Raw genomic sequence first — 12,837 nt, 5'->3', positions numbered from 1 at the left:
AACTATGGTGTTCAAAGCTATAAATTATTTTCTATTTCTGCATTATATCTTATCGGGTATAAACCACAGTCCCTGCATGGAATGCAGGTTTTCATAGAGGATCAAATTCTCAGTTTGCTATCACCAGATTTATTTTTAGGTGAACAATAGATATACCATTGTGCTTAGTGCTTACTTTCTAAAGATACAATGTTTTAAATTGGAATCTTTAGGAAAATAAATCTGCTATTGCCATTACAAAAGTATTTTATAATAGTATTTAAAAGTATATTTATTGTAGTACTTGTATTGTAGTATCTTCGTTTCACAGTAAGTAAGCCGATGAAAGCAAAGCTGTTTGTTGGTTTGTTTGGGCTTCAAAACAGTTTTCCTTCTAGGCTAAGGCCCCACATTGCGGAACGTAGCAAAAAAATGCTGTTGAAAAAACACAGTGGAAACGCATTGTGTTTTTCATCACATTTTTGCAGCATTTTCCTCTTCCTATTAAATATATAGGGAAAACGCAAGTATTTCCGCAGGTAAAATTTAAATGCTGCGTTTTTCAAAAACGCAACGTTTTTTTTTTTTTTCACAATGTGTGCATGGGATTAGACAGAACCTCATTCACTTTGTAAGGAATGGGCTAGATAGAGTCCTGGGATCCCTGAAAGTGTCATACACTATGTTATAAGCCAAGTTAAATTCTAGTTTGTGAAAAACTTATTTGATCTGAGACAAATATTTGAACAGAACCACCTGAACCAGACACAAATCCTCAGAGGTACACATATCTCTAATTACAAGGCATCCAGGCCCTTATAGCACAGAGGGGGGTGGAGTAGTTGGATCGCAACATCCCTATGCTCCTGCCACCGTTGGCTTTCTGCAGTAGTAGGAGTGGAGTGATGCTGCGGCCTCAGAGCTTGTTTGGGCTGCACACTCTCTCCCCGGCATCTTCCATTCTATTACAGCGGATGCCAGATCTGTTAAAGATAATGGTGGTGGCTCTGCTGCAGAGCAGTCTCCATAGCATATATATACTGTATAAATAGCCCCCCATACCTCTAAAGATGCAGGCTGGCTCCTGAGCAGCGAGTTTGCAGGAGCTAACCTTTTCATATGACCAGCCGCAATAGCAATGTATGGAATCTCCCATAGACTGCAATACAATTGTATTGTATTGTATTTTATTGTATTGCATTGTATTTTATTGTATTGCAGGTTCAAGCCCCCTAGGCGGGAGGCTAATAAAATAGTTTTTAAATTTTTTTTAAAAAAATATGTATAAAAAACCCCACAAATGTTCTAAATCACCTCCTTTCCCTAGAATACATATAAAAGTAGAAAATTACTGTGATACACATACACATTAGATATCTCTGTGTCCAAAAATGCCCGATCTACTTATAAAATATTTTTCCTGTATGATGAACGTCAAAATCAAAAGTGCCAAACCACCATTTTTTTTTCTCTGTTTCGCCTCTGATTTAAATAAAAGGTTCAGTTTCTCCGGGGTTTAGGACAGAATCCCCAGGGCGCACAGCGGTGGTCGTGTGAACCCTCCTTTACAAAAGAGATGGTTCAGGGCTGGAAAGCAAATACAAAAGCATTAAAGAGTATTCCAAGGGATAAGTGTGTATTAAGAAGAGGTACCCCACAGAAGATGGGTAGTCTTCTATGGCGAGTACATCCCAACCTCTAGATTTTAACTGGAAAAATTGGGGGTCATCTTATACGCCCAGGCGTCTCATATGCCGGAAAATATGGTAGTGACTTGCAGGTGACGTCTCTGAATAATTGTTCACATTCCCCGTCTCTTCCATCTGGACCACCCTGACCACTTTTTCCAGTCTCTGTAAAGTTTGCAGCACAGACATCTTTGGCTCTTTGTTTTCCAGGAACCCGAGCACATTGTCCTCACCTGCACACACATTCTAATGCTACCCCCAATTATCCAATTATAAAATATATAATATCTCCAATAATGAATAATATTCCCAAGTGAATAAATTAATAACTTCACTGACTATCCCCTTTAAATAGTGCCCCTTGTTATTATTAATGTCCCAGACATTTCCTTAATTGGCTTCCAATACCCGGGACCCCCAGGATCAGCTTTTTGAATGGAGTGTAATCGCCGTGATCCCTTCTCTGTTTATATAATATCATGCATCTTATAGTATATGTAGTGTAGCTACAACTTCATCCTATATTTGTCTATTTAACATGTGGAATTATATCACATGGTCACTATAAACAGACATTGTATGATATAAACAGGTGCCATGGCCCCTTAATACAGCTAATCAGAGAGGATTCACTGATCTCTTATTGATGATTTATTCTGCGGATAGATCATCAATAAAAATGAGCTGGAAAACCCTTAATGCTGAGGACGCATGTAGCATATATACCGTGATGTGAGGGATAAACACTGCAGAAAAAATGGAACGTTTTACAGCTCCAGCAAAGTTGATGGGATTTTAGCGAATCTCATCCACGCATTGCAGAAAAATATGTGCAGTAAACTTGCGGCGATTTCAAAAACCACAACTGTAGCATGTGAATTATACCTACGAAAATGCTGGCGGTGTCCCTTTGGGTATAATGGAAGCAGTAAGACTGCATTGGAAGCCTCTGTGGACCTTCTGTGAAAATCGCTGTAGTTAAAACTGCAATTCATTACAGCTGCAATTTTTCCTGCAGCATTTGCTGCAGCCGCTATGTGGGGCCTTAGCCTTAAAAAAAATGAAGGACAATTAAGTGCAATTAAATGAATTGCCCCCTTATTTATGCCTCTGATTCCCCCTGACATAAATACTGGGCCACTAATGATCCCTTCTACCAATGACCTTCCCCTCTTGTAATGTCCCCTAATAGCCCTTATATAAATGAACACCCTATTGTCATAATGTCCCAAATGAAATCTCCTTTATATTACCCCCTCCTAGCAATCCCTTATACTATTAAATTATCCACAACTGCACTAAAAAAAACAACAAAAAGTTATACTCACCTACCTGCGATCCTGATGAATGGAGCCGCCGCCTCCTCTTCTTGGCCCTATGCTGGGTCCATGCATAGGACATTTGCATCTCAACATAGGCTGTGCGATAACATCATCACACCAGCATATGCCGAGGGCAGACGTGCTTTCTGGTCTTGGTGTCTTGTAAACCACAAGCATGAAGTGGCTTTCAGTTTACAAGACAAGAATGGTTCTTAACCAGATTGGTGTCTGCAGACACCGATCTAGTTAAAAGTAAAGCATTAATGGCTGCCACAGTGTGGACCTCACAGTTAGTGGGCTGCTCCCTCTGCTTCTCCACTAGCCACTCTGCCCCTCCACTAGCTACGACTCTGAAATATTTTATTGTATTGTACAATACAAAATTATCACCTACCATGCATGCGTGGGAGAAAATGAAAGTATAAATAAATTTCAACACTGCTAGTTGTCTCGCACATGCTCAATAGCAGCTATGAGGCTGTATAAAGGGATCAATTGCTAACTCGCCAATATGAGGGATAATATGTAAATTAAGTAGGCAACTAGATGCACCATGAAAATCTTAATAATGAGGTTTGGGAATTTCCCAAAAAAAGCACAATCTGGCTTCTTGTAAGTGTTAACATGCACATAGAGCTGTTGTTACAATGGAAGTTTAACGATAGCCAAAGCAAAAAAATAATAATAACATGAAAGGATCCCATCAGACATGACCCTAGAAGTGGGGTCATTAACGACACAAATATATTCTCTATACCCATGTGTTCTATCTTTGCTAACCCTTCTTTTTTTAGAAATAAAGCTGATTACCCCAAGGAGACCAGATTTGGGCCAGGATCAAATATACAGTATCAGAGAGCTCCAACTATCCAAGGATAAGTGTCACCTATTTGTATTGCCTTTACTGAGGGGGAGTTGTATAAAGACTAATCCAAGGGTCAATTATTAAAATAAGAATGAAAGGGGAAAGGAGGTAGTTTTGGTGTAGTCAGAAATTTTGGAACCAGTTTGTAATGAACTGGAATCAACCAAATATTCCAAATTGCTTGGGTTTTAACCCCTTTGAGAAACAGCCTAAGGGTGCATTCACACTATGTAACGCCAGCGTGTATCACAGTCGTACACGCCGGCGCTACAGCAGGGCTGCCGAACACTTCCCATTCATTTCTATGGGAGCTGGCATACGAGCGCTCCCCATAGAAATGAATGGGCTGCTTCTTTCACTGCGAGCAGTCCCATTGAAGTGAATGGGAAGTGCCGGCGTGTACGGCTCGGCATGAGCAGGCGTTACATAGTGTGAATGCACCCTAAGAGTACATTAGAACCAGGCCTTACTTTCAATACTGACAAGTGTCTCTATATATGGCAATATCTTACACAAGACGCTTTAACTTCATATTAGTGGTAAACATTGATCAATATTTTTGTATTTATTTATAAAAAAAAAAAAAGTTAATTTACTGGAAATTAAAAAAAAAAAAAATCCCAGTGTTCAAAATGTGAAATGCTCTGTTTTTCAGAGAGATAGTCATACCACCCAAATACATTAATAAATATTATCTACCGTATTCTGCTTTATATTGACAGTATCTTTTAATCATTTTTTTTTATTTATTTTGGATGTTAGAATTTTTTAGGGACTACTTTAGTTCTGAAGAGGATTATATATTAGAAACCCACATAAAATGCTTCTCCCCTCAAATAATTCAAAACAGCCAACTAGGATTTAGCATCTACTGCACAAAGACCCCCGGAGCAGATGCTCATGCCAGGTGAGTATACAGTATTTTTTTTTTAATTTTTATACATCTGCCCTGGGCTGGCATTTAATAGAAAGAAGCCCAGTCGGGGGTGCCTATTTGAGCTGCAAAAAGCAGTGAATGATTTTGAAATCTTTCATTGGAGGATCAAGAAGGAAGTTTGTTGCCTTCTGAAGCCAGTAAAAAAGGCTCAGATCATCAAATGTGTCAGCATCAGAGACAAATGCAACATCAGTGATGTCATCTCTTTGATATGTATTTTACAGGAAGCACAGTCAGGCAATGATAGGTGGAGGAAGAACGGCCGGGCAGGAGGCTGATTCTTATTTGATTTTCTTGAAAGTCTTTAAATTGTCAGTTTGCCAAGGCTATGTTTCGTTTTTTTTTTTAAATGTGGATTGTGAGCCCCACAACATACATTTTTTCCCCTATCAGTATGCCTTTTTGGAATATGGGATGGAAATCCATGCAAACATGGGGAGAACATACAAACTGTTTTTTTTTGCCCTTGATGGGATTTGAACACCAGAGCTCCAGTGTTGCAAAGCTGCAGTGCTAACCACTGAGCCACCGTGTGGCCCCCACCCAAGGCTATGTTTCTGTGGCATTTGCTTCCATACAGAGATGATGGGCAGGGCAGCCCAGGTTTTCCCCTAGCTCCTATGTGTTGTACTCATTAGAGAAGATATTCTAGCTTATTTGCTGCAAAGCCAGGCCCCAACCGCGTGGCCTATATTTTTCTTGAAATTCTGTAAATGTTTAGTGCTAATCCTATGTTGCTGTGTGTTTGCTCTCATAAAGGGATAACTGGAACTATAACCAATGCTCTCTTTTTGCTTCCATGTGCACTTTCAAAGCTATGTTGATATGATATCTGTTCCCATACAGGGATACGTTTTGATAACTGGCAGGCTATCCAAGCACACAGACAGTCTGCCACAAATATTTTTTCAAATTCTTTAGTTGCCACATGCTTCTGCTAAATAACAAACATAATTGCTTCTTCCAATACCAATGCCTTGTTGTTGCAGCTCCCATAAAGGGATAATATTTGGTGGCTTTTTTTCTGGAAAGCAGCTTCATCACTTTTCAACCAGACACACTGCTACAAATATTTCTTCACTAGTTTGTTGGACTGATTAGTCTTGAAAATAAGCTAAATGTTGTATAACACCTTTCCTTTTTCATCTGAGACAAATATTTGGACTGAACCACCTAAACCAAACACAAATCTTCAGAGGTACACATATCTCTAATTATAAGGCATCCAGACCCCTCTTGAACTTATTCAATGAATCAAAAAAGTATCACAACATCTTACAGTTCCATAGTCTCACCGCCCTTACAGTAAAGAATCCTGATCTGAGATGATAATGAATTTTTTCAATCTAAATGAATTTATTGATATTAAAATTATGTGGAATGATTTGTTGTATTGTACAGTAAATAGTTGTTCAATTCTTCAACTGTTTTTAAGTATGTTTCTATTAAGATTATTAGCAATATGATTATTTATAAATAAATAAATAAATAAGTCGTGATTATTTGTAGAAATTATATTTCCACTTAATTTCTGCCTAATTGGCTTTTATTTCTCTCTCTTTTCCCCAGTGATCAATAAGAAAGAATTTAAATACAAGCCGGCGTTGTGTAACTGCATGCTACTGCGTATTATAGCACTGCATAACATACAGGGAGCAAAGTTTGTTTGCACATACATTCTAGCGTACTAGAACTACTGAAATGCGCTATAGTGCTATAGAAATGTTAAACAGATACCAAGAAAAGAACCTAGGAAGCAGATATGAAGTCCCAATATAAAAAAAAAAATGGTTTTAGAATTTCTTCTAAATACTGGGTGAGTTTGCAAGTATGTGTCACTGCTTGACTTGTATTAATAACAACAACCTCTTAACCTGTTATTAAATTGATTATTTTTGCATATTGGAATAAGTGTCAAATGTCCTTCTTAAACTTTACATTGTGTAATAAGTATTACATTTTCACCAGATATAGGTTATGATTTACACTATCAGCAATAAAAATCAAATACTCCGAGTGTGTCAACAACCTATTAGGCACAGTGTTCAGGCCTTACAGCCTTACAGCCACAGTCATTGTTGGGGCAATTTTATTGCAGATTTTGTCTGTGATTTAGGTGTTTTGTCATCAGGTGACCTCACAACTCTAAAGTGCCAATAAATTAAGACTTATATTAAATCAATCAATATAGCAATACAATAGAAACGGAAAAGGGAAAAAAAAGTGCACAGGGTATAGAAGTTAGATTTGGACACAGTTCTGAGGAATAATGTACTGTAGAAGGGAGGGGTAAATAGATAACAGGTAGTTTAGGCAATGTAATAGGCCTGTCTAGAAACATGGTTGTTAATGTATGTTTGAAACTGTGGATGTTGGGTGTAAATCTGATTGTCCTGGATAGTGAATTCCAGAGAATTGAAGTAGCAGGAGAAAAGTCTGATCCAGCCAGGGCATTTGGATGACAAATGTCATGTCATGTTAAACTTAGGTCATTGACATAAAGGAGAACACAGCTGAAGTGGAGATGTTTTTCAGTGACATGTGAGTGCAAGTAATTGAGTATTAGGGGTAAAAGAAAGGTTTTAATCAAACAAAGCCACAAAGCAATGGGAATGCTGCAAAGTATATATGATAGTACCACAAACTGAACCAGGAATATTTCATTTTAGGCAAGCTGATGTATGTCTGAACTTTAGTTTTGAAAAAACAAGTTTTAAAAAGAGAGCGTATACTGCATGTTAGATGACAGCAGAACGAAAATTGAGAAAATGTGTCATTTGTATGTGTATTTATTTAAATTAATTATTATTATCATTTATTTATTAAGTTTTCTTACTTATATAGAGCCAGCGTATTCAGTAATGTTTTACAGACATTGCCATCATTCAGTATCTCGAGTGAGGCTTATAATCTAAATTCAATATCAGGTTTTTTGGAGTGTGAGAAGAAATCAGAGTCTCAGAAACAAGGAGAACATACAAAATCCTCGTTTTGCCCTTGACTGGACTTCAAACTATGAGTCCACTGTCCAGCACTGTAAGGTACTACAAGGAGATAGATCTAAGGCACTCTAAACGTTCTTCACCAGCACGTGCTGCAACATTGATTCAGCTATATGAGTGTTGGCATGACAGCCTTAAAACAGAAGAAGCAGTGATCAGAACTGCACAGTGACAGTGCCGGACAGCTACACTTGGCATAGTCACAGCAGTTTAAGCTGTCAGTGGATTTGATTGTGACTAACTCTCTGTAATAAAGTCCCGCTGTAGTGGACGGGATTTAAGCAAATTCCCTTCACACATTGCTGATAAATACACTTTGCACCCGCAGCATGTCAACTTCTTTTTGTGGGTTTGGATGTGTTTTTAACCTTTGCAATGCAAGAGAACATCTCGTAGCAAAATCCGTCTATGTTCAGCTGCTTTTTTCTGCAGGTAGGTCTAACACCCTGCAATAAACCCTGCATGTGAGGCCTTACGCTAGGTTCACACTAGCGTTCACCTGTCCGTTCTGAGCTTTCCGTCTTCTTCATGCCAGAAGTCGGAAAGCTCAGACCGGGTCCGGCCGTGAGCGGCGGTGAGCGTTTTATGCTCTCCGCCGCGAAACCGGATTTTTTTATCCAGACACAGAGTACTGCATGTCTGACTCTGTGTCCGGATTATAAAACCCGGTTTCGCGGCGGAGAGCATAAAACGCTCACCGCCGCTCACGGCCGGACATCTCTCTCACCCATTCAAATGAATGGGTGAGAGAGACTCCTGCAGGTTTCCGTCTCCTGCCTCTGTTTTAGGCAGGAAACGGAAACCTGCAGAACGGAGTTCACAACGCTGATGTGAACGAGCCCTGGATACAGGTATGTGCATGAGGACTTACTAATATCAAGAAAAGTATCCAAATCCTGTTTAAAGTCATTCAATGAATGAATATTTCAAAAGTTTTGTTGTCTCACAAAAAATTTAATCCTTAGACAATTAATCTAAATTACATTAAATTCACACCAGCGCTGCCTCTCCATTATTCTGGTCTCTTGAAGCGAATATACACATAGCCTGGCATTGAATGACTATGTGCAGGACTTTTTCCTCCAGCGACTTTCGGCGGGCACTGCCACGGACATTTTCCAAGCACAGATGTGGAAGTAACCTTAGTCCATTGTTGGACGAAATGATTCTGTGCTAAATATATTTCATGATAGTTTATATAGTGGTTAAAGCTCAATTTTGTTGATACTAAGGCTTCTAATTCCCCACATAGACTTAGAGATAAATTATGTAACTTTTTCCTCCAGCGACTTTCGGCGGGCACTGCCACGGACATTTTCCAAGCACAGATGTGGAAGTAACCTTAGTCCATTGTTGGACGAAATGATTCTGTGCTAAATATATTTCATGATAGTTTATATAGTGGTTAAAGCTCAATTTTGTTGATACTAAGGCTTCTAATTCCCCACATAGACTTAGAGATAAATTATGTAACTCTTGAAACTTGTATCTTCCATTAGGTGACTTAGGACTGGAGTTTACTGATACTACATTACATTAATCTTACCAGCATACAGTATAGTATCGACAGTATTAACATAGTACTGGGTGAATGCAAGTTTTTTGTGTTTTTTTTGCCAAAGTCAAGAGCGGCTTCAAAAGGAATGGTGAATATAATAGAAATACTGTATATTTCTCTCTGCTGCTAAATCCACTACTGGTTTGGCTTTAAAAAAAAAAATTTGCAGCAAAATTTGGGACAAACAAGTGTTTAACTTGTTCTCCTGTTTTTTTTTCTTCCCTCCACTTCCTGGATTCAATGATGAATCGGTGAGCAGACATAGCTTGTATGAGGAACAATTCAAGCCAGCAACATGCTTTATACTAACAGTGGGATTTATATAGAGAGATACAGGGCTCAGCAGCTAAAACTACTTTGAAGAGCTGACAGAAGGCTCCAGTGAAGAGAATAGCCACTGCTAATAGATATCAGAAATGGACTAAAACCTAGTCAGTGATCTGTAAGCACTGAGGAGACATAATCAGCATTATCTGACAAATAGAGCAAGATAGATATACAAATGTATTGGCTAAAACCCTTTGGTTGGCTTAAGCTACATTTTTAAATATGATTTTGGAGATGGGAATACCTCTTTAAGATTAATAGCAGTAAATAGATGTAAAACGTAAAAATAAGCATTTTTATGTACTCTTATTTTTAATATTGCAAGTGATGCACTTACTTTCCCCCGTATATCTTCTTTGCTTTGAAGGTCAGTTGTCAATGTTGCCAATCCAGCTGTAGCTGATTCTGTAGCTCATACATGCGCAGCAAAGTCTTAGTCTTCTCTCCATCCTACATTCTGGTACCTCTGCACATTTGCAAGCACCCCCATCACAGGGACAAATCAAGATGTTGTGAGATGACATAGCATTACTGCAACCCTGAGAATTTTTGTAAAAGCAGGGCTACATCTGCACTGCTCACAGCTAGATGGGATGTAAAACTATCACCTTGGAAAATAAAGATGACCAAAGCGTAAGTATATTATTGTACACAGTATAACAAATGGATGTTCAGGATTAGGCTGACTTTAGTTGTTCTTACAGTCACATACCTTTGAAGGTCTATCTACATGTTATGGGTTGGTTTTACAAATAGACTGTTAGGCTGGGGGCCCCACCAGGTGAATCCCATCCACACATTGCAGAAAAATACACGCAGCAGAAACACTGCAATTTCCAAAACCGTTAGAGTATGTAGTATGTCAAATATACCTACGGAAATGCTGTCAGTTTCCTGATAGGTATAATGGTAGCAGAAAGTCTGCAGAGGAAACCTCTATAGGCTTTGAAATAGACTGTCTAAAGCGATATGGGAAAACCACTTTGCTTTGTCGCCATGGTTTTTCCTGCAGTGATTTTTTTTTTTTTTTTTTTGCTGTGACCCGATATATGGAGCCTTAGCCTTACAGGGATTTTACCACTTGAGAATTTAGGTTTTAGGCTATTTAGGTATTTTTTAGGCTTAGAATAGGCCATACAAATCTGACCAGTGTGGGGTCAATTTTGACTTATTAGACAACCAAACTATACGAAACATGGGTCTGGGGGCAATTTTCTCCATGCCCTTTATAGTAACAGGGCACAGTTATGACCCACAGCTTCCAATGACTCCCTGTGTGGTTGCTAGAACATGTAAACCAAGCATTAGATTTTTTTTTTAAAAATGCATGTTATTATCCTTTCTAGAAACAGCTCTACTCTGTGTCTAGTATTCTCCTAATACCTTAAAAAGTAGATATAGCCAATGGACCACCAACATTTGTGGGCTTCTCATCTGTGTAAGCGAAAAATATGTTTACTTTTACTAAATATTACATCCACTAAAATTAAAATTTTATATTATTAGTTCTAGGTATATCTAGTATTATATAGAACTGTTTTATAATAGCAGACTCACTCCTGTTTATATTAGTGAACATGTAGTCATCTCCATCTCCTGTAAGCCTTTCCTATGGCTAGTCACTGCATTGTCTATACAAGAGATAAGTTAATGTGCAACTTTTAGGATCCAAATATTTCGATATCTAGTAGATATTATAATTGATGTTTTTATTGCTAACATGTATTGTATTCTGGTAATTTATATCTGTACATCGGTGCTTATGTTTTAGGGTGGGAAAGTCTGAGATCTGCCCACACTATGGGGTATGTTTTCTTTTAATCCTTGTTATAAGTGTTTATTTTATGAGATATCAATAAAGAAGTATTTTTTTTATATAAAAGAGTTCAAGCTCCAGTGTTTACTTATAAGGAAAATTAAATATTTTATAATAATTATATGCTGTGAATCCATTTGTTTCTTTTTATTAAATATATAGTCAAAATGCATCTGGACAATATAAATATAACTGAATTCACGCTTACTGGATTTAAAAATCTTTACAACTTTCGGATCCTTTTTTTTATTTTTTTCCTCATTGTTTATATTTTCACATTGTCCGGAAATCTTCTGATCATCTTACTGGTGGCGACCAATGCTCGCCTTCGCTCTCCAATGTACTTCTTTCTCAGCAACCTATCAATATCAGAGGTTGTGTTCACTACAAATATTGTTCCCAACATGTTAGACAATTTACTTTCAGAAGATGGCTCTATATCAGTTCCTGGATGCCTTACTCAATATTATTTCTTCAGTTCCACAGCCACAACTGAATGCTTGCTGCTTGCGATAATGTCATATGATCGATATCTGGCAATATGCAGACCGCTACATTATTCTTCTCTTATGAACTTTCGGTTATGCTGTCAGACTGCCACCTGGACTTGGTTAGGTGGATTAACAATATCAATGGTAACCCTTATTTTACTATGCAAGTCACATTTCTGTGGTCCAAATATAATAGACAATTTTTTCTGTGATCTTTCACCTCTTATAGAGCTTTCCTGTTCAGACACATTTTTGATAGAATTGGAATCATTTGTATTCGCATCCATATTAACACTATTTCCCTTTGTATTTATTGTTACAACTTATATTCTTATTCTCTATAATATTCATAAGATCCCTTCAACAACTGGTAGAAAGAAGGCATTTTCAACATGTAGTTCTCATCTTGCTGTTGTAGCCACGTATTATGGGACTCTCATCACTATGTATGTAGTACCATCACGAAAGCAACTATTTGGTATAAGCAAAGCACTGTCATTGCTTTACACAGTTGTTACTCCACTGTTGAATCCTATTGTGTATAGCCTCAGAAATAAAGAAATTCACGCTGCATTGAAAACCCTGTTAAAACACTTTGCTAAACCACTCAATAAACATGCCAATAATTAATAGTAAAACCCCAAACTAACTTATTCTTCAAATGCAATTTTATTTTTATTTTTATTTAAAGATAGTAACACAACTTTGCATGTTCTTCAGCAGAATTCTTAGCAGCACATACTGTATATGGTCTGTATGCAGAGACATACCGTATATACTCGAGTATAAGCCGACCCGAATATAAGCCGAGGCCCCTAATTTTACCACAAAAAACTGGGAAAACTTATTGAC

At 37.8% G+C, this 12,837-nt stretch overlaps 1 protein-coding gene across 1 annotated transcript; it reads left to right on the top strand.

Moving 5' to 3' along the window:
• The first annotated feature begins 11,661 nt into the window (after nt 1-11,661).
• LOC142189568 (olfactory receptor 11A1-like) lies at nt 11,662-12,615 on the top strand. The gene has a single exon (XM_075262179.1). It carries the CDS (start codon nt 11,662-11,664, stop codon nt 12,613-12,615), a length of 954 nt encoding a protein of 317 aa, XP_075118280.1.
• Nucleotides 12,616-12,837: the final 222 nt, after the last annotated feature.

Source organism: Leptodactylus fuscus, chromosome 1, assembly GCF_031893055.1.
Source record: "Leptodactylus fuscus isolate aLepFus1 chromosome 1, aLepFus1.hap2, whole genome shotgun sequence".
NCBI classification, from domain to species: domain Eukaryota; kingdom Metazoa; phylum Chordata; class Amphibia; order Anura; family Leptodactylidae; genus Leptodactylus; species Leptodactylus fuscus.
The sequence above is the reverse complement of the archived record's forward strand: the minus strand, read 5'-3'. Positions and strand labels throughout refer to the sequence as shown.

Coding starts and splice junctions, on each gene's coding strand:
- LOC142189568 (XM_075262179.1), top strand. CDS start 11,662: ATGCATCTGGACAATATAAATATAACTGAATTCACGCTTACTGGATTT.